At 41.8% G+C, this 27939-nt stretch overlaps 1 protein-coding gene and 1 long non-coding RNA gene across 5 annotated transcripts in view; one reads left to right on the forward strand and one right to left on the reverse strand.

Moving 5' to 3' along the window:
* LOC145441360 (uncharacterized) overlaps positions 1 to 27939 on the forward strand; it is a 370726-nt gene that overhangs the window by 134338 nt on the left and 208449 nt on the right. The gene's annotated exons all lie outside the window — the stretch shown is intronic.
* LOC145441347 (uncharacterized) lies at positions 1372 to 27768 on the reverse strand. Of its 3 annotated transcripts, none has more exons than XM_080319193.1 (31): positions 27494 to 27768; positions 24831 to 24958; positions 24119 to 24304; positions 23260 to 23406; positions 22951 to 23114; positions 22543 to 22654; positions 22354 to 22478; positions 22218 to 22294; positions 21526 to 21700; positions 20682 to 20786; positions 20486 to 20618; positions 19573 to 19784; positions 18422 to 18519; positions 17971 to 18361; positions 17837 to 17916; positions 16013 to 16070; positions 15832 to 15943; positions 15691 to 15772; positions 15568 to 15609; positions 14177 to 14313; positions 14034 to 14119; positions 13854 to 13976; positions 13055 to 13218; positions 10916 to 11039; positions 8522 to 8671; positions 7371 to 7550; positions 7212 to 7309; positions 6395 to 6530; positions 5479 to 5844; positions 4460 to 4627; positions 1372 to 2024 (listed from the first exon to the last, which is right to left on the reverse strand). In XM_080319193.1, the coding sequence occupies exons 1-31, from the start codon at positions 27614 to 27616 to the stop codon at positions 1660 to 1662; spliced, it is 4647 nt and encodes a 1548-aa protein (XP_080175319.1). In that variant the 5' UTR covers positions 27617 to 27768; the 3' UTR covers positions 1372 to 1659. The 3 variants fall into 3 exon arrangements, with proteins under 3 accessions (XP_080175319.1, XP_080175317.1, XP_080175320.1); XM_080319191.1 differs by having other exon boundaries at positions 19561 to 19784; positions 27494 to 27767; XM_080319194.1 differs by lacking the exons at positions 1372 to 2024; positions 4460 to 4627 and having other exon boundaries at positions 5673 to 5844; positions 6373 to 6530; positions 19561 to 19784.

The raw sequence follows: 27939 nt of genomic DNA on the forward strand, positions 1-27939 counted from the left end.
TAGAAATATGATAAGGGACTTTGGCCCCAGACGAGTAAAATGTAGCTGAGAAGAATGTATTGATAATATGGTTCAATTTAACACCTTTACCAATTACTGCAGATTTAGCGCTATTTTTTAGCGCCTTTTTCTCAATGTTTAGCGATATCTAGCGGTTTTTGACACCAGTTTTAGCGATTTTCTTCCATCCGGAGCTGGCAACACTGTTTTGGATACTACTTCGGTTGGCATGTTCACTTGTTCAGCTGTAATAAATTACCCTGAGAGAAATATGCAATGCTGTCGATGACAGACACGCGAACTTGAAGTTTCTTGTGTCGCGGAATCAGCACCCGGCTTCATGATCGGTAGGTCGTGGGCTCGATCCCCGGCCGGGTCAGACCAAAGGCCTGATTAGTAACACTGGTATCCATATACTTTCCCCGCTTGGCGCTCAGCATTACTGGGATAGCACGGAGGGGTGGTGCAGGATTTAAAAACCCTTACAAGCAATGTTCCCTCTAATTTTTCACGAGTCTGCGCGCACTCACCAACTCACTGGGCGGTGACTTGGACAACAGTGCGCGCAGCTTAGAGGGAACATTGCCTACAAGGCTACGTCTGCACCAGGGTTGTAACCAAGTCACAAGGCTCCGAGTCACAAGTCAATCTCACTTTTATAGTTTTGACTCGAGTCATTTCAATTCACCAGAGTCAAGTTCGAATCCAAGTCAGCGAGCAAAGTGCCGAGTCCGAGTCATGGTATTATGACTCGAGTCCGAGTCCAAGTCATTGTGTTGACTGCTCAGTTTCCAGTTGAAGTCTTGGTAAATCCACTTTTTATAACTCTGTTTGGTGATATCGAATGGTTCGTATTTATAATATACCAATTTTCCTCACTTTTAGCAGTTTATGGTCGCATTTTCAAGTGCCAGTACCAACAGACGAAATCCCAATAGTGTGTTGGCTTCGGAATTACAATGAAATGTCGGTCTTGGCCGTGTGAGTCTCGAGTCATGCGCAATGACTCGAGTCAATACACAGATTGACTCGAGTCGAGTCATTTCCGTATTTTGAATAAATGACTCGAGTCATTACAACCCTGGTCTGCACCTTGGTTGTCCACTGTCCAGCGGCATTGGATACAAACATATACAACCTACTTCGTTTCGACAGCCCATTTGTGTTATGCAAAAATATAGCATGCGATGTATACTGTATAGCCAGCAGCGCACTGACCAGCCAAAATCTTCTGCATATAGATGAAATGAGACCTCGTCTCGCTCGTCCCTGCGATTCGTACGCGACATTGTACAACATGCACCTACAATCCTACATGTATCTTACCAGGCCTGGCAAACTCGCCACCATATCTGAGAAAAGGCACGCCAGTCTGGACCGATACAACTTTGATTACGAAAAAGTCAGCTGTTAGAAAATGAACAATGTACGGCGCATGATCACCAGAGGAACATTCAATAGATACAAATAAAATGATTAATCAGCAAAGTCAGTCGCCTGCAATGATTACCTTGAAAAAATATGTACAAAATACCTATGATACATACTGGCAATGAAGAGCACAATAAAACTCATCCAATCTAACAAGCAACAGAGAATAGGTTCCATACAAGGCACTTTGACGTCCTGGGTACTAATAGTGCAGAAACATAAAACGTGTCAACCAGTGACCGCCTGGTTCATCAGATCGTCGTCTAGCGAGGAAAACGGACTGCTTACGGCGACTGGACTCATCCCGGGCGAGGCGATGAGATTACGAGGGGTGGGCGCTCTCTTTACGGACAACGCCAACGCGGCACTGGTCTTTTGCGCGGAGGGTGGTGGCGACATAGGCGTCGCTACTGTGGCGCGTTCCGGAGACTGGCGCTCGTTCGCCTTGGAGCCCGGTATGAAATCGGGTCGTTGGTCGTCTCGCGAAAGCGCAGGGTCGTCAATGATTAGGAGACGCGAGTCTGGACTTTGGGGGCTGTTGGCCGGAACCGGGGTGGCGATGCGCGCGTGCGTCGGGCTGGGCCGGTGCAGACCTGTCAATATAGAAATGAAAATTACTATCCGGCGACCAACAGTAACGGTTATTCATGACCATAGGTGGTCGGCACCAATAAAAGTAGTCAATCAAGTAGGCCGTTTCCATATCTAGTCAAACAGTCTTCAAGCATTAACCATTTTTACAATTTGTATTGTAAAAGTGGAAAGTAGCTTTGGTATAACTTTGCACTTTTATGAGTGAAATACTACGTGAAATAGCCCTGTATCACGATAACTGAACATAGTTTCGAAAGTATCCTCATAGTCATTTAGCATTGCAGCCGCGAAGACCCATCTTGCAATTTTCGAGACACGTCCAAACTAAAAGTGGGAGCAGAAAATGGAAGGTCTCAAAAGTGATGCAAATTTCTCCAAAAACTACTTTTTACTATTCGAAATAAGTAAGCCGTTCTGCCAAAAAATGTTTGAGTAGACGTGGAGCCATTCTAAAACATAACCACTCGAGTACATGGTGCAAGTAGACAAAACATAATGGAGCGCTTCGTCACTGACAACCTCCGTTAACACATTCAGCTGAGGTGTTCAAATTTCCAGTACGTGGTACCTTTAAATTTGTCATCCGCCCTTGTTAAAGGTGAAGGATGTTCGTTTTCCAGTGGGCGAGATTGAAGGTGGGGTGATATACTCTGCGTTACCACCCGACTGCTTTCTTGGAACGCTTAGCATGGCAGCATTGGGGAATGTGGAGGTCGGATTCATGATTGGAACTGTGGCTCCGTCAACAGAGGACGGAGATTACGTCGCGGTGTCACGCCTATGACGGACACCAGAGTTGGATCAATTATAATTTGTAATTGAGCTGAATGTAATTAATTACATTTTTTCATGTAATTGTAATTGAAGCATTTCTGTTTTGTGTAATTGTAATTTGATAAAAATTTTGCTAATTACAATTTCAATTACATTGTTATGTAAACCAGACAATCACAAAATAATCAATCAATCATTTATTCGCCACACCAGTGAAAATCCGGTACGGACCAGGATGACAACGAGGGGTCGCAAGGCCTTAGTACACAGTCGCCACCTGTAATAATTAGCCTATTTACATCGGTGTTCCATGCGTGCCGCGTTATGATAATTCAGCCATGCTAAACTGTTTCCTATACTTCAGTAGCAACAGAAAACTTTGTGAATTACAATATGGGCTAAACCAGTGGTTGTCAAACTGGCGGGCGTGCCCCCCTTGGGCGGCGTGAAAGCATCTGAAGGGGGGCGCGAAGCTCTGGTAAACTGACATTTGTTCGCGCTCGGCGCGATTCACCTCCATTTCATAGTTATTGCTCTGTTTATAGTCGGAATTTCATATTGGAGAATTCTCTCATCAAAAGACATAACCTTCCATACCATCAAACTATCTGTAAGGATTGCTAACATTCTGGTTACATTGTGTGATATGACGATAACGAGGACACGAAATATTTTACTGTCATAAAGGGGGGGCGTGTCTAAAAAAGTTAGAGAACCAATGGGCTAAACTAAATCTTGATATTTCAAAAATGGATCAACAGCAAATAAGCTTTTCTGAAACCTGTGCTGAACCATTTCCTACAACCTGGTCAGCGTTTTATTTTTAAATCTCTGACCAGTACTGACGAGGCTTGCTGCAACAATTGCAAAAAGAAATTCAAGTTTCCAACCAAGGCTTCATCAAACTTGATCACGCATTTGTTGAGATGTTATCCCAATCTTACCTCCAATCTTGGCCAAATTTACTGGGGCCAGAAATTTTCACACCCTAATGTTCATCAAATGCAATCTAACAGTTTCCGAGCAATTGAAAATGTAAGTGCGAACCAAAATGTTGTAATTCATAGTTATCAGGAGGTTCTCTCCTTTTGCATTTATTTTAATTTTACACATCTTATCGGTAACATTTTTCTGTGCTTGAAGTTTTCAGTACTCATGATTAGGAATAATTCGAATACGTTCGAGTTTTTTTTTAATTAAAGGGTATTCTACATATCAGGAATGAAACATGAATAGCTTGAGATTGTTGCTAATTACGTCGCTACGGTTGTCAAAGAACACCTCTGTACTGAATCAATTACCTGTTTAAAAGTAATTGAAATTATTACATGTTTAACAGTAATTGTAATTTGATATTATTAGCATTGAGTAATTGTAATTGTATTAAAATATTGTAATTGTTCCAACTCTGATGGACACGCAGATTGACCGATGTGGCCAGCGTAGGTAGATTTACAACTGGAAGTTCAGTTTCCACTACTTGAACTAGCGCACTTTTAGCAGATGATCAAAGGTGGTTACTCTCGAAATTGCAAGGCGTATCTTCGCGAATAGCGCAAAATGACTTCTCAAATTATATCAAAATTATTATCATTACATTACATTGAAAATACCCACTCCCCCATGAGTCTCATTTACAGAGCACTTTTTCACATCTCACCAGTGTTTAAATTTCTCCCCGCGCCAGAAGAGTTCTTGAGCGAGGTGTTTCTCAGCATGGTATCGGAGAAATTGCGCAGCAGCTGCGACGGGGATTTGCGTTGTATGGGCTGATTGCCGGATGTGGGAGTGACGCTGCGAGGCTTCACGGCGGGCTTGACCACTTTCCCTGCGATGAATACCAGGCTGATTCTCGATTCTATTTCATTTTGTTCTTACAGGTGGTCAAAGTAGTCATCGTCGCTACTCAAGTAGAAGTAGGAGTGGCAGTTTACAAGTAAGTAAGTAGGTATTTTACGCCTATGTTTGCCAAAAAAACAGAACACTGTCAAGTAGAAGTAGAAGTAGTCCAAAATCATAACTACTTAATAAGTACTACAAGCAGCTATCTCCAAGTATTCGAGATTCGATATCCAAGTCAAAGAGTATTTGACGCCAACTTTGCTATTAAGTAGATAAACACTTGAGTAAGTACTGGAAGCAGGCAAAACCTACTCAGAGAACTTTAGAGTAGAAGTACAGATAACCTCTGAGCGAGAGTCATCCCCGTTCGCAAGGCTCGAGAACTGAATTTTAGTAGGTGTTCTTCAAATCTAGTTTACGGACCAAATCAAACCGTTGGAAGTAACGCTACGACTCCTCCAACAGCCTTACAAATTCTAACTTACAGTCTGCCAAACAAGTAGGATGTGCCGCGAAATCAACATTGCTTCAAGGACTACATTCATCACAGTAAAATTTACCAACTCAACGACTTTTCGTAAGGAACATATCACAAGTTCCCAGCACAGTAAGAAACATGCAAACGTTCTATCTCGAAACCCGATTCTTAACTCTGCTGATCAAAGTCGACATAGACATACTTTGACAAGCAATCCACCATCCGTACCACGAAAGAGAGAATTTGATCGACAAGATCACCATCCGTACCACGAAAGAGAGAATTTGATCGACAAGATCGCAAACATAATTTGAAACTCGCATCACAACAGCTCTGCGAAAATAAACTCGTATTCAAACCTGCCACAGGCTTGGCGATGGGATTCTGATGCCGTTTTGTTGAAGCCGCCGCCATGTCATGGATGTGTTTCAGCACTTGATCCATCGTCTCGCTTCCGGCATTGGCCCCAGATACCTCACCAGACGACCGATTGTTCTTCGCGGCCGCGCCTTGGTTAAAAGCGGGTTGCTTTTGCGCGTTAGCAGGCGTTTTGGAAACGGGCGCTTTGGTCGGCTTATGCCCGACTGTGACTTTGGCGATTTTGTCGTCGATCGGAGGCTTTGAAATCGCCTTGCCGACAAAGCCGCCCTGCGCCGTTTTCTGATAAGGCAACGACGCCTTGGGTTTCGCGCCGGGATCCTTTTCAGACGTGGCTTTGCTGCTCCCTAAACGGAACACGCCGTTTGAGATTGGAAAATCTAACGCGACGCAACTAGGGCTGGGCATAAATCGAGTAACCGAGTGATTTTGAGTCTGGTAATAGGCTTCGAGTCGAGTATCACTCGTTACGAAGTCGTACAAGTATGGGCGATGTGTGTACCTTTTATGCGACTACAAAAATACTGCCAGTTCCCCCATCGTATTAAAGATAATTTGGAATTTTGTCAACCACATACCTATGCCAATGCGTTTTGTGACAGGTTGATCAAGACTTCACACTTCTACCAACGTGCGTGAATTTGGACTACGTGATTTGGGTTCTGTGATACGACCAATCGAAACTATAATTCTTGTTGATTACATAACTCTCCGTGGAGAGCAGAGTGTAATTTCAGTGTTTGGTAAAATCGTCTCCAGTACTCGACTCGAATCATTGCAATTAATACTCGATTGTATTCGAGCACACGGATCAATGTGCCCAGCCTTAGTGGAAACGTCAGTTCACGCGCGGGGCTAGGAACAATTTGAATTACATGTCAAACTCTGCTGAATGACCTGGGGGAGAAGCGCCAGAGCCGACGGCCGGTTCCGGCATCTTCGAGTGCAGCTTGTCCACGATGTCTTTGATGGACGCCTTCCTTTTCCGTGGGGCCGGCATGCCAGTGGCTACTGCGCGCGGCACTGATGCTGTCTGCGGAATCAGAAATTATAGCTTTTCAGCAAGGCAAAAGACTGAAGGCGTGGAATTTTAAGAACAGGAACGGAACACATTTTGTGCAGATAGAAATTGCACGGACCAAGAACGGGGATCAAAGACGTGAAATCTCTTATTGCGTCTGCTTTAGTCTCGCTACGCTACCAAATTTCTAAACAATCAACAGTCCCATCTCGGATTACACATTGCATAAATCAGTGGTTCTCATCTGTCAGTCCATGGATTGGTGCCAACGTGCAGTCTAGACTGCAAAATGTATCCCAATTTGATTCTTAATTGCAAAATGCAAGAGGTTGAAGGCTTGCCCATTAATGTGAGAAAGAAAACGCGATATGTTGAATCGCTGTAGAAAGCAAATTAGAAAGCGTTCTGACGTGATGTAAAGCTCGTGGTCTACTTTGGCTTATCCTCCGTAACAATGCTCGTATTGTACCAAATTATTTACAAGTAACCTATAACTTGCGTGCGACCAGTAACTGTGAAAGCTCAGAAGAATTTTTAAACAGCAATTGATGAAAGTCTGCGACATTTGACAGCATATTTGCAAATAGCGAAGTCGCATATCTTTTAAAAGATACCCAACAGTGAAGTCAAAGAATCGATACAAAGTTACAGCATCAAAGCCATAGCTCTGCGTTTTCGCAGCGTAACACCAACCTTTGTCAGCTGAGATCCGTTGCCCTTTTCCGCGACAGATCCACCGATCGTCGGGACCTGAGTAGAAAAAGACTTGGCGACCGCAGACTTTCCGACCCCTGCGCGTAACCAGAAATGAAAAAATGTACAAAATACTCGCGAATCAATTCGAGTCGTTACCTTTCTTGTCTTTCATCTCCTTCCTCTTTTGGAACTCTTGCTGAGATTGGAAGTATTTCTCGAGGGTTGCATCGAAACTCAAAGTGTTCGGTACCGCCCCTGGTGCAGTGTTGCCTGGAGCGACGCTGGAACCAGGCACAGCCGAGGGTGGGGTGGCTCCATTGTTATTTGGTACATTTTCTGAAGATGCAAAATCACAATTTTTTTCAAGGCCGTGGGCAAAAGGAAGGCGACATATTTTCCTTTGTAACGTTTTGATGTCGCGAACAACCAAAGGTTAACGAGTCTGTGCCACCATTTTTTCACCCTCCACACTATACCCGAGTGCTCAGCTCCTAGCATGGAAGTCATGAAAGCCAGTTTTAAAAGCAAGTCTCAGGTCTGAAGCAACCGGGGGTGCGCAGCCCGCAGAGAAGTACCGATCAGCCCACCGAATGGTTTTCCAATTTAGCTTACAGACCATTACATTTGAGCTAAGCTCAAGAGGACTAAAAGAAGGGACAGATTGGACTTCGTATCAAGTTTATTCTCGAAATCGCGCTTCCCCAAATCTCAAGAGTTACATTACTGGAGTAAAATCTGGGGAAAAAGGTAAATTCTCCCCAACTTGGCGGTTGGTTGACTAAAAAATGGTCATCTTTCCGGCTCTAAGCCCGACTTTTCGGTTCTCAAGTAGGTTGGCTAAAGAAAAGGTCAAATTTTCGGCCCAACTCCCGAAATACCCGCCGGAACGTTACTTCACTACTGATTTACTATATCTCAGTTGGATTTTAACTTTGATTTGGTCCAAATCCTCAAAAAAGAGGACATTTGGGCATCCTTGGATGACGCTTTCAAAAAAGTCAAAAAAAGAGGACAAATCCTCTCAAAAGAGGTAACCCTACGTTTACGCTGTTTTGCAAGACCATCGTTGGTCATGATGCGTCAAAGGAGCAAAGCAGATATGAGAATCAGTTTGAGATATTGGCTATATACCTAACTTCTATGACAGTTTTTATGCTATGACTGTACTGACTGGCTGTATTGACATCGTGGCCCCATTAGTTGTCAAATTCTTTCGCTTGAATGTTAGAATTGAGAAAAATCGTTGTGGGAAACTAAATCTTATTGTTAAACAATTTTTGACACAACATGGCCGAATTTCTGCTTACTATTTGCTGGGGCCGCGCCGGGCTGGGACTTTGTCTTTATGGTCGAGGATATCGGCGTGCCAGTTGACGAAAGCTGAATATTCAACATGATAGGTGGATTGCTGGAAGAATCGTCGTTCGGCGGAACGGTTTCCACTTTTCTCCTTTTACCTGCGAGTTTCAAGGAAACTGTAATGTGCGGAGCGATAGGGGACGCGAATCGTGCAGTATTCGATGCACCCACTATACACGAGCTCGTTTGTATGAGTGAATATGCAAAAATGATCAAAATCAACTTCGGAACTAAGGGTGGAGCCCAATTCTTCTCCTCAACTAAGTAATGCTTAAATGCGTATCTCCACTCAACTAAGTATCGATCGATACTCAGCGTTGAGTGCGCGCCAATTCTCTCAACTCAGTTGAGTATCGATTTCCAGGCGTCATTTTCCGAAATTGTGTTGCCAGATTTTTTTTTAGCCTTGAACCAGACACGCGTGAACGATTTTGTCATGACAACGAGACGCTTTCCTCGTTATTTCGTCACAAAACTTACTTACGTATACGTCGATCTCACTGATTTACCTTATCAATACCCTTTGGAGATGGCCCATTAGAAATATTAGAAGTCCTTGAAGATACCCACAACGTTCCATTGCCCCACAGAAGTATATTCGCAAGATGCCACAAACCCATTCGAAATTTATCAAGTTAAAGTTTCACAACAGGCCACAATAACGTAAGTGCAGGCCTCTAAGAACAAAATGCGTCGATATCGTGTAAATAAATTGAAAGATGACATTTCTTCAGGATTTCTTTCCAATCGTAGATCGTCCATGCACGAATCACTTCGCTCCTCTACCATTAAACTTTGCCATATCCATTCTACATTTTCTCCCTGATATATTCAGCATTTTTTGTTTCCAAAAGCTTATTGCTGGTCTGTTGACGGGGAGTCTCGTCTGAATTTTGAAAGGCCTGAAGGTATAGTGACTCCATCCCAACACGGATATCACCAAGAATTCTATCACTTGAGGTTCAAAATGCTTCATCTTCTTAATTGTTAGAGGAGCATTCGTAAAGTGCCGGCAGCGTTAAATTCAATCGCTAGCAGCAGCCCAAAACTTGTCGGTTTTGCTTGACGATCAACCTTTGTCGCCATTTCTGTATCTATAAATTTCAAATGGCAGTTGACATGCCTTACGGTATGTATAATAAAATTTTATGGAACAAAATCCACCAAAGCGCACTCATTCACTCAACGGAACTTGACGCTAACGAATTCATACAGCAGAAGTTACCATTCCAGTAAATCGATCGAGATACCGTACAAGAAACCGAAATGGTACAGCAGGCCACACTGATTTCATCCGTTCAGCAGAAAGCAATAGAGTACCGTACCGGTGTCAGGTATTCCGGTATTTGGCGAACCCCGCAGCGACTGTTGCCTAAAATGCCTACAGTTGGCTGCTCGACCGCAAAAATTGACACTTAAGTCTGGTGGTCCGCTGACTTAGATTTGAGTGCCGATTCGAACGCATTTGAGTGTGAGTATACTTTTTGGCGTGAGTTGAGTAAAAAATTCGCTGCTGAGTAGAGAATCGCTACTCAGTAGAGAAATTGGTCTCGGCCCTAAGTGAAACTTGAAAATATTTAGATGCTTTCTAGCAAAGTAAATTTGCCTCGAAACCAGATGACTACAAGTAACCTAAATATCCTACATCACATCCTTACACAAGTAGTGCAAGCTGCGAAACCCCAAATTTTCGGTAAGTCATAGAAACAAAGATCTATCACAATACACATCTAATACATTACAAGGGAACAATGATGCACAAAATGAAATGTGCCTCAACAGAGCATTGAAGAATGAAAAATTTACAATATAATTTTCACAGGAAACAAAAGCATGATGAATGATGAATACTGATTGACGCTGTTCCCATTCAGATATATGTTTGAAAATGCGAGGCTTCACGTTGGAAAGTGTCATCGTATTGTTCGGTCGAAACGCAACAGAGTGATACCAGTTGATTGATTCCGAAAGCCCTTATTGAGGATTATTGAGAATAATATTGGTAACCCCTGTGTATGCCATTGCACACGACATACCACCGCAAGAGTGACAATTCCACTGCTGATCGGGCCTAATCGCCTGCAAACAATGATGGCTGAGACGCGAGTATCATCTCAAATCATATGTATGTTGATTTGACATCCACGGAACGTATGAAACTGGCTCCAGCAACCGCTAGTGTTCCATGGGACACCGGTTAAGTGCCACCGTCTTAACGGCATCGACAAAACATTGGACAAACTAACAATTGAGTTTAATGTAGAATGCGCATTTAAAAACGCAAACCCCCACCGTGGCTTTGAAAAAAAAAGGTCAGCAAGTAAAGCCGTCGAGATATCAACCTGCGGCGTCCTTCGACGAGGGTGGCCTGCCCCGTTTTTTACCGGTCGGTTTGCTGTCCTCGTTCTTGTTCGAGTTGCGACGCTTCACGGTCTTGTCAGGCTTCGTCTGTTCGAGCGATTTCACCTGACACAATGCCAGAAGTGGTCAAAGTAGGCAGACCTGCTACTCGTGTACTCAATTACACGTAGTCAAAGTGGAAAATGAAAGGCCCTAAAGTGCTCAAGTAAGTAGTTTCACTAAGTAGATTCGGTCTGGGGTCGGATACTTTTTAGCAATTGATTTGACGTGGTTACTTTCGAAATTGAAAGATGTGATTTTGACAAATGAAAACTCACTGATGAAACTAATAATAGACAGAATCTTCGAAAATATATTCAGTTATCGAGATACATGGGCAATAGGATTGTTCAAAAATAAGTTTTTTCCCCGGATTTCGGGGATTCACCAAGTAAATTGTTAGGTTGCCTTTAAAAATGCTGCACACCAAATCTGACTCAATTCTACCCAGTACAAACTGCGACAGAGCCAATTGAGTTTTTTTTCAAACTGTACTGTCGACTAGGGATGATGTGAACCTCGGAAAGGTTCAGGTTCGTGTGAACGCGAACATTTTTGAAAGGTTCTGTATGAACGCGAACGTGAACCTCATGACGTCACGTGACGTCATATTGCTAATTCCAACCCTATATTTCAGTGATGTGATAGCCTAAAACAATCTAAATGTTGACAAAGGTTGCCAAATGTATTAACTGGGGAAATCAAATCATATAATAATCCCATAAAATCAATATCTTCTGTCGCTTTGCCAACAATTTCGACGAGGACTTGCAAGGGAATATAAGCGGAATATTGACGGTCTAGGCCAGACCAGACAACTGAGTATTGTTACGTTGATATTGCGCAGAGCGTAAAACGGGTTTCTTTACTTGCTACGAATATTACCCCATTAACAAGTTATACAGCAGTAGCCAACACCTCAATCGCAAGGAATCAAGATTGACCCCGTACGCCATCTAGATGTTTTTTTACGTCAGACAACGATATCCGTTTCATTGATTGGTTGAATAAGCATCATTTGCTGAGCACCTACTACCTGCATGTAGCGGATTTCGCTCTGGATCTTGTGTGATTGCGGGTCAAGCTCACATCAGAGAGTCACTAAATATTCCCAAACGGAAAGCTGGATATTTCGAGCAACCGTTTGTAACAAAGCAAGTAGAATTTCAAGATTTTCAAGGTGCATGGTCATTTACATTGTTTCATTTATCAATCATTTAGTGTTGATTTTTTTTATGCTGCCAGCGCCATGCATATAGAGTGGCCCGCAGTTGAAATGCAATAAATTTCAACCAAAAATGTTATGATGAAGTTAAAATTGTAGTATATGAAAAAGGTTCACAGTGCAGAACCTACCACGTGAACACGTGTGCACGTGAACCTCTAAATTTCAGAGGTTCACACACAGAACGCGAACGTGAACCTCATGCTCACACCATCCCTACTGTCAACCCCATTAATTTGTTAAGTTGCCAAGAAGAACGACACATAACAAATAAGTCATTGCAGATGAAAGTTTTGGATTTGCGAAAATAGCATTGAATGCTGGGTAATCCCAGAATTATTGTTGAAAAACTCAAATAACTTCGCTTCTACGGGTTGGAATTGTGTCAAATTTCTTTTGCACCATTTATGTAGACATCTCAGCAATTTCATGCCCGGTGAACAGTAAAATTTGAAATTTTTTTCAAAAATTTGTGTTGATATCAAATGTTCTTTCCAATTATCTACTAGTTGCTGATGATTACCCCTGACGATGTCAGCCGAAAATATTCGGGTTCATTACGATATGAATATACAATTCAATTGTATATTGGAGTTCTGTGCCACAAAGAAGCTCCTCATTTTTTTTTTTAGTAAATTCAAAAATTTCAATAAGCTCTGCGGCAGCTTTCGCTGGTAGGTATTGCGTCAAATTTGGTGTGCTGTGCAGTCTTTTTTTTAGACAACCTAACAATTTAATCAGGGAATCTCCGGACTCTAGGAAATATAGTTACTTTTGAACAACCCTAACGACTCCCTATGTATAACACAGAAACAAGGATACCGTCCGATCACACGGAACGAAACCGCACACCAACCTGTTGACTTGATTGGTTGTTATTTTTGTCCATAGCGCCCGGTTTTCCGAATGGCTTCTCTTCGATGACCGTCACGGTAGTGGAAGTGGTCATACCGAAATCGAAAGCAGACGCGCCGGACGACGGGGTCAGAGTCGGGGTCAAATTCAAACTCGACACCATTCCTGGGATTGCAACGGTGACGAGCGTGGATTAAGATTCGAGAAAAAAATGGATACGATATTTTGGTTTGAATCGGATATGGATTCTATTCAAGCCGGGTTTTGATTTGGATATCGAATTACCGATACCTTCAAATTTTCACGTGAATTCCGACATGACCCGAAAGAAATTGTGGGTTTGGATTTACAAATACAGAATATACACAGCTCTGGCTGTCAGTAGAACTGCCATAGCGTGGTAAGTCTAAATCTAATTGCAAGTCTAACAGACACGGTAACATTTCCTCATTCATTGTGAACACATATAGTCTGTGCTTCGAGTGGACCATTAAGATACTTCTTTTCATGTCCAACCTTTCCAATTTTGATGTGCAATTTGTCAACAAATCAAGTGTTTTGTGACTTGTCGCGGTAAGTGGCCTCAGTGACAGGACAGTGCCCTCTCAATATGTAAAGGCGTTAAATTAACCCACTTCCACACTACACACTCGCACACTTTGCTCGGAAACGAAACAAACTACATACCAAGTGGGTTTTGAACTCTGCTATGCAAATAAGATGGTTCTATCGCCGGGTTACTATCCGAAACAGTTAGAGCCTAGCGGAAAAAACAGACTGACCGGGGGTTATCTACAAACCTGTCCCAGACAACTGCCTTTGCAACGGAGAAGAATCGGCTTTCGAAGTCATTGAATCACCGGTCAAAGCTCGGTAAAGCACCGGTTTTGTCTTCTGATATTCCCTCAACGTTTCATCTTTATCTAAAAGACGGACGCATTAGAACCATTGCAAATGTCAGAACAAAATATCCCGCAGACCGGATGAGATGCTTTGATACAGGGACGGCCTGCCGGTGCGGCTGGACTGTGAATTATTCTCGGACATGCTGATTTTCGACGGGTTCCTGAAAATAATGAACTCTAGGTATGGCAAAATTCGTTGAGACGCGCATTATACAAACTTGTTATCATCGAAGGAAAAGGGGTCGGTGTCTTGCTCCAATCCGAGATTCAATCCTGTTTGCGTACTTGGTGATGCTGACGCCAATGGGGATCGGAAGTAGTCGCTGTGGCTATCAAATGATTTAACCCTCGGCCCCTGGTCACAAACAAGCATCGTTAGAAATACAAGATAAGACCATATCATATACTTTTGTAAATTAATCAAATTAACATTTAAAATAAAGAATTTGGAATGATCTCGAATCTTCACGATGCCCAAGAACCGATTATAAATCAGTACCATACAAGAACCTGCATTTATACACCACACCAAACAAATTCAAGATTTGGATTTATAATTGAAGCTCAAATGCACAACAAGAAGTGGAAGTACAAAATTACTACCGTGAAGTTAATGCTGCAAAGCCCCTTCAAGATTTTTACATAAAAGAGGTCGATAACAGCGCGATATGGAACACGTATATGGAGCACGTACTAGGCAGAGGTAGTCACCGTTGGTACTAAAGTAGAAGCAAGTAGAAAGTCAGTATTCAGTGCATAGTTTTGCATAAAATACTGGAAAATGTAGAAGTGGTAGTCTCATTTCATAACCACTCAAGTAGTGCAAGTGAGTAAAAGTATTTGAGTAATCAAGAAATGTAGGAGTACTTCGTTACTGACCACAAGGGTTGTAATGACGCGAGTTGACTCGAGCCAATTTTTGCATTGACTCGACTTGTACTCAAGTCGTATGACTCGAGACTAGGGAAGGCCTACAGATATACAGTTCATTGTAACTTTGAAAAATAGTAAAGTCAACCCATTATTGGTATTTCGTCCATCAGTCCTGATACTTGGAAAATAGGGCCAGTAACCGTAACCGAGGAAAATGCCTATATTATGAATGCGAGGCGTTCTATATCCCTCGAACAGAGTTGAAAAAGGGGTGGCCAGTTATTATTTATTTACTATGTGTGCCCACCGTAAATACTATTTTATTCAAATCCAAATTTTTCGACAGCAATAACTCCGCTTCCACTGGTTGGAATTGAGCCAAATTTGGTGAACATCGTTTCTATAGACAACCTACCAATTGAATGGGGTGAACAGAAATTTTGATTTTTTTTGAACACCCCTACTGGACAGTGAACATAATAGCCTGGACTCGGACTCGAGTCAAAACACTATGACTGGGACTCGACCCGCTACTAGCTGACTCGTAGGTGAAATTAAAAAGACTCAAGTTGACACGAGTCAAAACTATAAAAGTGCGATTGACTTGTGACTTGGTTACGACCCTGCTGACCAACTCCGGTTGTTGGCATGCACAAGAGAGAGGTAAATATCAGACACAACAATGCTAACAAGTGCAGGAATGGTAGTATCTAATATATAAGAACAAGAAACTCACCCTTTGATTCACGTCAAACATCGGCGGCGATCCTAACGTAACCTGAACGAAGGTAGCATTGCTGATAAAACCAATGACAGTTCCCTAAAAATGGTGAGTTAAGCATTGAAACGAAACCCTCACCATGGCGTCGGGCGTCTTCAAATTCCTGGGAACCGGCGACGTGATCGATCTGCCGCTTTTCACGCTGTTTACCGACGCACTCCTACAAAACACACAACGGTGACCCCCCCAGTACGGCACGCTCGTTACAAAGACTATTGCCTGGTGAGAGGGTTATCTGAAATATTCCTCGTCAGGACGGAGTGAAACGATTGCTGCGTCGAGATGTTGAAACTCGGAGACATCGATTCCGTCCGACGTAACGGCGTCATCCCTGTGCATACACAAACGGCAAAAGGTAAAAATCACAACAAAACACAGCTGTGAGACGCAAGTCAATTACCAGGTCTGCTACCCATGTTGAACATATCGAAGGACATGTCGGACTCTATGCTCTGTTGCTGAAAATTGAAGAAACGGTACTTTCACGGATCAAGACCGACAAAACAGAGTACGCTAGACAAGATGAGAAGACGTGATACAGTAAATTCAAACAACATGTAGGTCTGGTACTTGAGAACACAATTAGCAACTTTTAACCGATTGGCACCGGCTGCCATTTTCGAAAAATTTTACTTCATTTTTCAAAATCGAAAAATGGTACCTTCCTGGGATCCGAATACAGTAAAGAAGGTATCGTTCGATTCAAAAGGTCAACGCGCAGCCGATTGCGCCACTCAAATCGACGCCGATGCCGTGTCTGATTACATATATGAAGAGCAAGCCGAGAAAACGTTGGTTGGAAACAGAAATGCTAAATTGCGTACCTTATGAACCTTACCATAATGATTTACTGCAAATGCTTATCATTACTACAACATAAGATATATATCGATGTACGACAGCTCTTTGTATACCCAGACGCACGCTTTTGCGTAGGTACAATCGCTGAGTAATATTGTATGTATTCCGAATTATACTTGCCCATTAGCCGTTATTTAGAATCATATAGGCAACAACAATTCACAGACACAATCTATGAAGGTCTATGGCTATTAGAACACGATATATTTCAAGTTATGTAACGGGTATTCAGCCATCTGCTTGAAGCTGGTACGGTAGTCTGACGGAATTCGCTTCCCGATTTTCAAATGAAACCTTGAGCGGTATAGAACTAACTAGTATAGTTGCTTTAGCAAAATATAAACAGAAACTGACAATCGCAATTCACAGCAACAAACTACAGCTGGTTATGACGAATAAAACCAACTAAACGACAGTGTATATGGAGGGTATCAGGAACGCGCGTGTCTGCGAAATATGCTTCGGCGGATATTTTTGTCACACGGCCTATCACATAGCTTTTGATCAGCTTAAATGTAACTAATATCAGATATGAAGATACGTGTGGACTTGTATGGAAACTAGCTATTCACATAATGAAACAACTATGCCCTAAGACGGCTAGAACGAAACATACAGAACGTTATCTGAGAGTGGTCAATGACGCGCGAATAGCCGACACAGTGTATTTTGCAGCATATTTATCTACGGTGTTTGATATACGACTTTGACGTCTTCGATATAATAAATATCACATAACAAGGTATCAATGAACTTGTACGAACAATATCTATTCACAGAAATGAACAGCAACGACCTAGCACGATTAATATGTAATATATCGTGGTTTCAATTACGGTACCCTTCTCTCGTACCGGCATGTCGAAAAATAGACACGCCGGTGCCAAACGGTTAAAGAAGATCCGTAGCTACATGGGCACGAAATGTGAACGAGAAAGTACCTTATTTACACTTGTCGTTTCATACCATGCATACTATGTTAGATTAAATCCGTTTGATTCCAAAATAGTAAGTGTAGTCACCAAAATAGTAGTCGTAGTTCAGCATTAAAGAATATGCCGCACAAGGCTGCTAACACTAACATTCACAGAACCACATTTCTGTCGAATGGTCTCAACGGCCACAAAGAGCTACGAAACAGTTTCGATTCAAAATACTTTGGATGACGTGTGACTGGAACCGTCGTCTTGCGGGCGCAAAAAAGATACTTATTTAAACCTTTTCCGAGTCATTAGGAACGTTGCGAAGTCACAATATACGGTAAAAACACTCCACTTGGAATCGAATAACCCAAGCTGTCGATTATGCTCTATCATCCAACAATCAGGGTAAAACGCATAAAATTGAAGATTGCCAGACCAACCGATTCATACTGCGGCGTGTCCATGGTCGGAAAATCGTGAGTCTCAATCGAGTGCGACTTTTGACGGCTGGCCCTCCGACCTGAAATGACCGGACGTTCGCGAGTTCGGACATACGACCACACAAACCTCTTACCTCGATTCTGCCCGCCGGGTGACACCAGTCCCGGAGACATAATGCCGAACGGATTTGTCGGCGTGACCGGACCGGTCATGTCATCCAAGACGCCCATGGGAGACCTCTGCGAATACGGCGAGTTTGGCACGTGGGCCGGTGACGGAGTGGACCCATAGGTGCTTTGCGTCGTGACGTTAGGGTAGCTGGGTGGCGGCATTGTGTGCGAGTTTGTCGAATCCATACTCGGAAAATTCGACCCCGCCCCCATAAACGAGAGGTTGTTTTGTGTCGGGTTAAATTGCGTCTGTCCCCCGCCTATGAGCCCCGGTTGCTGTCCGAGAGGGTTGAGTTTTGCGCTTGTCGCGTGCTCCGTGTTTTCCTTCAGCAGCCCGAGCAGCATCGGGTTTTCCTGAAGTATTCACATAAATTGACATTTCGGCACGGCGTTGCGGACTCAATTTGGTTTTACTCTCTGCTGCTCTTGCTCCGGGGCCTTCTGTATCAGTAAGTTTGTGAGCATCGGGCTGGCCATCGCTTTTTTCGGAAAATTGGTCGGAGCGCTTTCGACTGGAAGGGAAGCGCGGAAAGTTTTAATTCAGGAATTGTACGAGATGGCGAGTCATCCGGATGAAGTTACAAGAGTTTGAGTCAAAAGTCTATTTTCGAGTCTCATTCGTCGGTAATCAACTAGGAGTAAAAGTAAGCGATTCAAGTAAACAAATTAAGTTCTGCCTAAACTTCGTTAATGACCATCTCTTGTCACAGCGCGACTAAAACAGCACGATTTACAGGTTAAGGAATAAGGAATTACGAGCTTCTCATCGATCTTTTCAATTCAAAATCTAAAATAGGAAACGTAACACCCAAAGGCTCACGTCTCCATCATTGAGATGTCACTTATATAACAGGCCAACACACCGCGTAGATTGCATAGTATGATATATTCAGAGGTGTCTGTTATAGTCAATAACGAAGTACTTTGGAGTAATCAAGTAGGTTTTGCGTATTGGCAATACTTACTCAAGAGGTAATGTTTTTAGACTACCTCTTCATCTACTACAACATTTTCAGGCATAACTACTGACTTTTCAAAATTTGTACTTTGAATAGTGGAAAGTAGTTCTGGAATAAGTTTCCATTACTTCTAGTTAGTGAGATTGTCATATAGAACTGCATGAAATAACTCCTTTATCACAGTGCCTGAACGTATTTTCAAACATTCTACCTCTTTGTAGTGTCATTAGTCATTTTCCAATATTCGGTAAGATACGTCATGTAATTTTGAAAGTGGCCATCTCTGATTAACCACTAATAGTATGCGACCCCTCGAACTATTTACTTGAGTACAGGCGCGTGGCCAGCCGAAAAATAATGGAGGGGTTGAAAGAAAAGGGGGGGTTGGATTACAGTACTCTTGAGACCTTTCACTTTCTACTTCTATGTGAATTACTTTTGCCACGAATTGGAAACTGCTGTATCTACTTGTAATTGGGTAGCAAATGATGACGTTACTCATAATCCTACTAGAGTACCAAAGATGGCTGCTTTGATCGCCTCCGGGCATGCCATATCGGTACTGTGTCGAAACAAAATCAAGGAATACAATACCGGCCGTTTTACTCGCTGTCGGAAGAAAAGAGGCGCTGTTCACTGTCGGCATTCCCGTTGAAACCGTCGTGTCCATAGCGACATGATGCTGCTGCTGTGTGGGGTGGGAAAATCTATTCGTGACCGGGGTCAAAATGGTGGGGTTCAGCGGGAACAACGCGGGCGGTCTGCTGCGCGTCACGTCTGGCTCTCTGGGATTGTTCATGCTTTGTTCGATGACTTTCCTACAAAACAATATTAATTCTTCAACTACCAAAGAGGTGTTGTGCCCTTCTTAAAACCAGTGGCTTAGAATACTTCCACTGAACAGTTTTTCAGGCAAAACTACAAAGAAGTGAGTAATTTTGGGACAAGTTTGCATCACTTTTACGAGCTTATTAAATCTATTAAAAGCAGCCACCTCTGATCAACTGCATAATGTATGCAATCCCTTGACCAAATCTACTATTTGAAGAGTTTCTTGGAGGTACAGAGCTTCAATATCCGATTGGATAGTATATTCGTATTGCAATGAACCCGAATTATCTCGGACTCGTCAACAACTAGTAGAGAATGAGCGATCTCTTCTGCTTTATTATGCTGAATTTCATGTCGGTGACGTCATATTTGCTAAAACGATTGTTGATATACAATGTTCTTTACAACTCTCTACCAGTTGCTGACGATCACCCCTGACGAGTGTCGGTCGAAAACATTCGGGTTCATTTTAATATGAATATACTTTTCAATTTCTCAAACTGATGGCTCGAGCACTATTCATTTTCTACTTCCACCTGAAGCAGTTTTGACAGGTTCCGCAAATCACGACTTCTACTCGAGTAGCAACACTGGCTACATTGATCCCCTCTGCATAAGACTGTCGTTTCAGATCATAGTTCAGCATATCATAATTTCAGTGGCCTAATACACCAGACATTACACCCACCTCATCGTGATTGGCAGCGACGAGCATTTTCCGAGAACTTTAATCACGAAATCGTCGTTGCATAAAGGAGGGTCCCCCCTTCCGGTGAATATTTTACAAGCCGCAAATCCCGTATGATCCAGCTTTACCTCCACTACATAGTAGCAAATGCATCAGTCGAATAGGACGGTACGTTTAAGACAAAAAGATAACCTACAGAATGCAGTGCCTTTCGAGGAAGGATGCTCCATTGTGACATTGATTTTCTCAATGTTACTGTCGGCGGAAACCTCGAAATACCACTCTCTGGATTTCTTTTTGCCTAGATCGAGACACGTATTAGAAACAGGTGGATGATACCGATATGGCAAAAACATCAAAGAGCATATAGCAATCAAATGATGAACGCAAGGGGCTTGTGTAAAAAAATATAAGATGCACGTTCTGATATCACAAAAGCATATAATTTATTCGCGATTCGGAAAAGTAAACTGCTTTGACTCTGAAGACAGATATAGCTACGGCAATCGTTTGTTATAATCACTAGGGCAGGGCAAAATCTAGCACGGATGAGTCGAATAGAGTTGAGTATCCGTGTACCAATCATTGTGACATCACATGACCGTTGAACTATGTGCTATTTGCTATTTCATGCAGGACCAACGGAATATGAAAAAATATTGTCTGGTCAAGCGAAGAAAATAATGTCAGCATCCGGTGATGAAGTCGATCAAGTCACATAAATGACATTTCAACATACATTCGAAGCATACATTACTAGTCGAGACCTTGAGTATAATAATATTGAAGATTCTACGTACTGTAAATGCGGTGGCTGGATAAAGGAATTACCAAATACATTTTTTGGCTGCATCAAAATAGATTTCATAACGCAGTTGCCCACAAGTCAATATCCAAATGGAAAAATTCTAATATAGCCCTAGGAATTATCTCAGATCAATTTAATTTCAATACAGCATAGATAATAATTGAATATTGACTTTCAGGTAAGTATCGATTGCGGCCTCCCTGTGTTACAAAGGAATTTCAGAAGCTTTTACCAATAAAATCTCTGATACAGCTTGATACAACTGTATTCAAGTGTGATTGCTTTCGTAGATGATTGAGAATTCCAGAAACATGTCCGGGATGAGTGAAGTGAACTTTATTCACCAGAGTCGCTTTCAGATCCGACAAAGCAAGATGGTAAACATGGCAGTCGTTGCCCATCAAAACCTGAAACAACGATGTCATTATTTCATGTTATAGTCCAGAGCTTGACATGTCCTTATCTCCCCCTAAAAGTCAGAGGTCATTGGTAACGAAGTAAATCTACATATTTTGGAATAGTCCAGTAGTTTTCATCTACTTGTAATACTTGAACAAATTTGATGCAAGAATACCAGTTATGTGTACTGAATTTAGTCAAGTGAAGAGTGATTTTTGGATGTACATCCTGACTTTTATAAGAAAATGAATCAGCATGCCTTGGCTCCGGCAGACTATACAGACAAAAATTGACGGGGTGAAAATGCATTATAGCCTATCCCTTTAGCATGTCCATCGATTGAAAAATCAACTGTAAGAAACTGAAAATAAAAGCCCGAATACTTGGCGTTTTTGTCCCCAACCTTCCCCTTCTTGATAATTTGCCCCATGGTCTTGCAAACACACCCTCAAGACGTCAAATTGCCACTTCGAGCAACACTGGTCTAGGGTGAAGTCCAAATTCAAGGTCTGAATAAAACCAAACCTTGTATGTTGATTTTTCCGCACCCAGCAGCTTGAGATAACTCCTGGTGTCGCCGTCCACCGAGGTTGGATTAAAACCTAAAATGGAACACAGAGTCTGGTGCCCGCATTCTAACATCGTTATCGAATCGTGGTACCGGTTATCTTGCACAGGTCCCGGGCAACTTTTTGCAAAACTGGTATGGGGGGCTTGAGGTGTAACACAAAACAAGACTGGACGCTTGTCGTGTTGTGATGGCTGACGTCCATGAATCGAGGCATCCTGCAAGACGTTAATTGGCAGATGAAAAAAAAACGGGTATCAATTGAAAACGGCAACAACTTACCCAGAACTGTCGATCGGATGTTTATTCGTAATCAAAGGCGTGATGGGTAAGCTGCAGGGTGCCGTCCTCTGTTCGATAGCAAGCTCCGCGTGTAGTCCGACGTCTTTTGGAACTATAACACATTGCTAGCTAAGAGTCATCAGTACTAATAGTGGCATAGCCAGGGGGTGGGCTTTTGGGGTCGATACCCCTCCCATTCCAAACTTGAAAGCCCATCATTTTGAAATGCCAATACTATTTGCAGTAATTCTTACCAAGTTGCAAGAAAGCCGATCAGATTCCGATAAGATAAACATTATCAAGTAGTTTCAGAATTGAATCTAGTTGATTGTGTTAACTAGTTCTAGTTGCGACTTTCACAAGTCAGTTCACACATGGCAAAAACATCAAACAATCTATTTTGCGAACCTTTGTCGGTGAGAGTGATCCTGCGATTCGACGGAGTATCGACAAGGTCATACGGAGACACGTAATACGCCAAATGCGGACGGTCGCCAGCTAAACGTGGGGTGAGAAATCCCACCGTCCCTCTCATTGCAACATCCAACGCGGAGGACTCACCATGGGTATCCCTGACAAAGCACAATTATTATCGACCATCCGCAATGTAAATAATTATGCAACAGCTGGTGAATGAGGGTAGAGTGAGAGTCGACAAATCACATCGCATGAATTATTCATACGACGCTACATACAGATATAGGCTATTTGCATTACCGATACATTTGGCTCATCTTGACAATGTCTGCTTCCAATGATTGCAACGCAAGAAATATCCTGGTTTTGCTTTGTCTGCTGCCCGAAGTGGAGTACATTTCCATCAGGCCTTTCAAGTGATTGGAGAATTCCAGGAAATTCCCGCTTCTGAAAAACCACGGTAATAAAAATGCTGCATCAGAAATATTTTAGAACTGAAAGTGTAACAGATTGGGAGTGAATTAACAGAGGTGGTTGAAGCCGGAGAATTGCCGAATGATGCCAAGGAATTACGTTACACAAAGCTATAAAAGTCATGTCAAGTCAAAAAGCAAAGCATCCATTATTTCATATTGAATATGTCATTTAAAATCGGCTGAGAATTAGAAAATGATGAAATAACAATACAACACTATTAGTTTTAGTAGCAATAGATGAGTCGTATATGACTATCATCAAATATTTCATATGTAGCAGAAATATATCAACCTCACAAAATACCGGAAATAATGATGTACCCTGTACCGGTATATATTTGGTCAAGAAAACACATCCAATCCAAGAAAAACTATTTGTTTGTGAAAACCCCTTTTAATTGAAAACACAAAATCAGTGGATTATTGGATGTGCGATATGCTACAAGTCAGATGTACAGAGTTGCATGACAACATTCCTTGATCAGGAAAACTCAATGAAGAGCAAGCATTTACTTGCTTTAAAATAATCAAGTGCAAAGTTACATACTGCAAATGATCTTAGCTGGATGTCAAGAATGGAGGTCCTACATAAGCTTTCACTTATATAAAATGGCTGTTATTAGTATGAATGAGCTTGGTGAAGGCATACGTAACTACAGTAAACATGGTAAAGGCATTCATACCTGATCAGATTAGCCAAATGTGTACAAGATCTGTAATCCTCTTTATGCTTGATGCTGACATCCAGCACAATAGGACTGTGGTCTGGCATATTCGATGTTCCCAGAACTATTTTCACACTGAACATGTCCGACACCAAGTGGCATCGAGTCTCTGGGCTGGCTGAACTCGGTATCTCGAAGCGAAACCTGTCAAGAAATAATGAGTTTAAGATGCACTGCAGTTCCAATCCCTTCAATCCCAAGAGATCTAATTCGATTGACATGATCAAAGAGTCAGTATACTCCACAATGGATATTATGGTACCAAAACCCTCTCTTGCTGTATCTGCTATAGAAGGGTAAAGCAGGAATCAATGAAATTGGATTGGCATAGTCAATTACCACCAAAATAGTGGAGGGTCTGGAATTAAATCTCATTATACATCATCTGTTGGGAGACTCAATTGGTAGCAGAACATAATGATGAAAATATTTTACATGATCAACAGCAGCTGTGCCGTGCACGCGGATTTGACTGTAGTTTCTTCTTACAATATAAATGTAGCTTTTTCTTCACGCCAGAGGCAGTAATACATTAATCCTTTAAGTACTACATTCGTTTTTAAGACAATTATTCAAGATTTTTCCCCTAAAAACGAGACAAATTGATGAAATGCAATTTCTCATGTCGCCTCCAAGATTGGACTCCGATAATGAATTGAAATATAATTACCCGTTGGTTCTCGACACTGATCGAAGTCTCTCGATGATGTCACGCAAACTACGTATATTGCTCATGTTCAGGAGAACCTTATCTACACACGATCGTAACACATTGCATGATCGCTGTTCAGTTGAGATCTGAAATACAGCAGAAACATAAATATTCCGTACGACCGTACCCTCACAGAAACAATTCAAGTTTACGTGTTAATTATGTATGGATATCTCAATGGTAGTAATGGGAATGTGTTGAATGAACATTGAGTTCAAACTTTTGGAACACATCTAAACCCATAACTATTGGATTAGTATCGACTAGGCACAAGGATTACAGTGCAGGAACATTCAAAGAAATCTAGTCAAACAAGCGTTGTGCTGAGTATATACTGGCTTACAACTAGAAATGATTGCTTCAGTCATACATTATAGCTTATTGAAGTATTTTCATTACATGATGCACAAGAGTTGGCGATTACTAACTGTACAGTGCACGACTGCACGTCATTTTTGACAACTAAGGAAAATCGACATAAAATCCTGTTTAATTGGCACAAAAAGTACAAAATTTAATCGCATGGCATTTCTTCTAGTGCAGGGGCGGGCAACTTCTCCAGTTGGCGGGCCGGATATAGGAAAATTAAGTACTTGGCGGGCCGGATTGCTGAATCGATATCTTATTCGGCCATTTATCCACATTAGGGCGGTTCAAAAATAACATTTTTTCCTTAATCTTGCGGGTTACATGATTAAATCGTCAGGTTACCTTAAAAAACGACGCACACCAAATTTGAATTCATTCCAACCAATATTGGCGGTTTACGTAGAGTTTGAAAATTTTGAATTTGCCCAGAAACGCAAAAATTTTTTTTTTCAAAGTTTTCTGCTAACCCCATGAAATTGTTGGGCTGTCTTCAAAGACTATGCAAAACAAATTTGACTCAATTCTAAGCAGTAGAAGTGGAGTTATATCAGTTTTTCTTCGATAATTCTGGGATTATCCTTGATCGGTGGATAATCCAAGAATTTTCATCGAAAAACTGGAATAACTCCGCTTCTACGGCTTGGAATTGAGTAAAATTTGTTTTGCATAGTCTTTGAAGACAGCCCAACAATTTCATGGGGTTAGCAGAAAACTTTGAAAAAAAAATTTTTGCGTTTCTGGGCAAATTCAAAATTTTCAAACTCTACGTAAACCGCCAATATTGGTTGGAATGAATTCAAATTTGGTGTGCGTCGTTTTTTAAGGTAACCTGACGATTTAATCATGTAACCCGCAAGATTAAGGAAAAAATGTTATTTTTGAACCGCCCTAATCCACATATACAAGGAATAAATCGTATTTAATGATTGTATTTTACCGACAGCAATGTCACTTCAAAGCCATTTCTCGCCGATAGTGACGAACACAATGTGGATTTGAGAATAGCATTGTCAAACAGGCGCCGCCATGTCTGCTTTTATCTGATCAGCCAACACACGGTGCAATCCTTAATTAAGATTTCAAGGCATTCGATAACCCCGGTACCCCTAATTTACCAAGATATCAACTCATTAGGGTTGAGTAGATGACGAGATAGCGTCGTTGTTCAACTGTGTGGCCTGATCAATCTCGATATTGAATTCATGCGGTTCGCGTCATCTACGAAATTTGAAAAGTTGCCCGCGACCCGTTTTGAGTTGGCGACCCCTGGTATAACGGTGTCTTACTAGGGTTACCATACGTCCACTTTCGAAAGGATTTGTCCACTTTTATTAGTTTTTTGAACGTGTCCTCGGAGGACGCCCAAATGTCCTCTTTTTTTGAGATTTTGTCCTCTTTTTCGAGATTTTGGTTAAATATATGGCAAACTATGGCTATTTCGGGAGGTGAGCCGGAAAGTTGACCATTTTTATAGTCAACCAACTGATAATGTGAAAGGAAAAACTGTATTTTGGCGCTGAGCGAGAAAGTTGCCCTTTCTTTTTTTAGTCAACCGACCACGAAGTGTGAAAAATTTACCATTTTTTCAGGATTTTCCTCCGGTTTTGCAAGTCTGAAAATTTTGAAAAAGTGTCCTCTTTTCAGATTTCCAAAATACAATAACCCTACGTCTTACAAAAGCCTAGAAGTGTCCCGTGCTACAAGTCGGCGGTTACGGAATGAAAAATATGAAATACCAGACTGGTGTAAATGACCGTTGTAGTCGACAAACACCATGATTACCACTAACGACATTAGGGTTGAGTACATCGTAAATGCCGATAATGCAAGTCTTCTCGCTTCGACGAACTTACGCGTAAGCTCCACTCTCGCACGCCGCGCAGTGCGCATACAGGTATATTATAACATACAGTCACTAAAATGTAACGTATAGTAAGCAAGTAGTGGGAAATCTCGGCAGACTGGGGCCGCGGGTCACATTATCATGTAAGACGGAAAACTGTCCGCGGGCCGGACAAAATCCCTTGGCGGGCCGGATCCGGCCTGCGGGCCGTATGTTGCCCGCCCCTGTTCTAGTGCATAGTTTCATTCATTAGTCATTTTCAAATTTCAAACTCCTAACTGAATCGGTCAGTGAGTCCATTTTGAACAAGTTTCTTCGAATCGAGTAAATTTTCACAGCCCTAGAGTTTTATCCATCACACAAGTGGCAGTGATATTGAACACAAAAGAAATGTGAAAAGAATACTTACTGCACAAAGAAGACCGACAACTTCTGGGATGCTTTTGACTGTTGGCGGATTTCTTCTAATATGCTCCATCAATGCTTCTGGATCGGCTTTTCTTGCACTCACAGTATTAGTATCCAAGTCCATGATGTATGAATGAAATCAATTCACTTTTAGCAATTAAACATGCTTCTTGATCACAATTGCTACAATGCCACAACTTCTATTCCATGATTAAGATGATTATTAGGAAATACCATTCTACAAAAAGCACACCTGTCAAATTGAAATATAGATAAAAATAGCTTAGTTATGATTGAAGTAAAGTAAGTACAATTGTTTTACATAATTGTTGGTGACCAGCTGACAAATCTGGAAATCAAGATCTGTATACGAGTTGGGCTGAACATAGATACGTCTTACTTGGTATGATGCATTACATCAACTTTGTTTGGTAGTTACAGAGCATT

The sequence above is a fragment of the Botryllus schlosseri genome, chromosome 6, assembly GCF_051294905.1.
Source record: "Botryllus schlosseri isolate E-star chromosome 6, Bs_hap1, whole genome shotgun sequence".
In the NCBI taxonomy this organism is placed as follows: Eukaryota; Metazoa; Chordata; class Ascidiacea; order Stolidobranchia; family Styelidae; genus Botryllus; species Botryllus schlosseri.

Excerpts from the sequence above, each read along its gene's own strand:
- LOC145441347 (XM_080319191.1), bottom strand. The coding sequence starts at position 27,616 with ATGGACTTGGATACTAATACTGTGAGTGCAAGAAAAGCCGATCCAGAA. Across the intron at positions 18,520-19,560 it reads GACAGCGAGTAAAACGGCCG|TCGAAAGCGCTCCGACCAAT; the intron begins GTATTGTATTCC and ends CTTCCCTTCCAG. Across the intron at positions 2,025-4,459 it reads GGGGAGAAATTTAAACACTG|GTCTGCACCGGCCCAGCCCG; the intron begins GTGAGATGTGAA and ends CTATATTGACAG.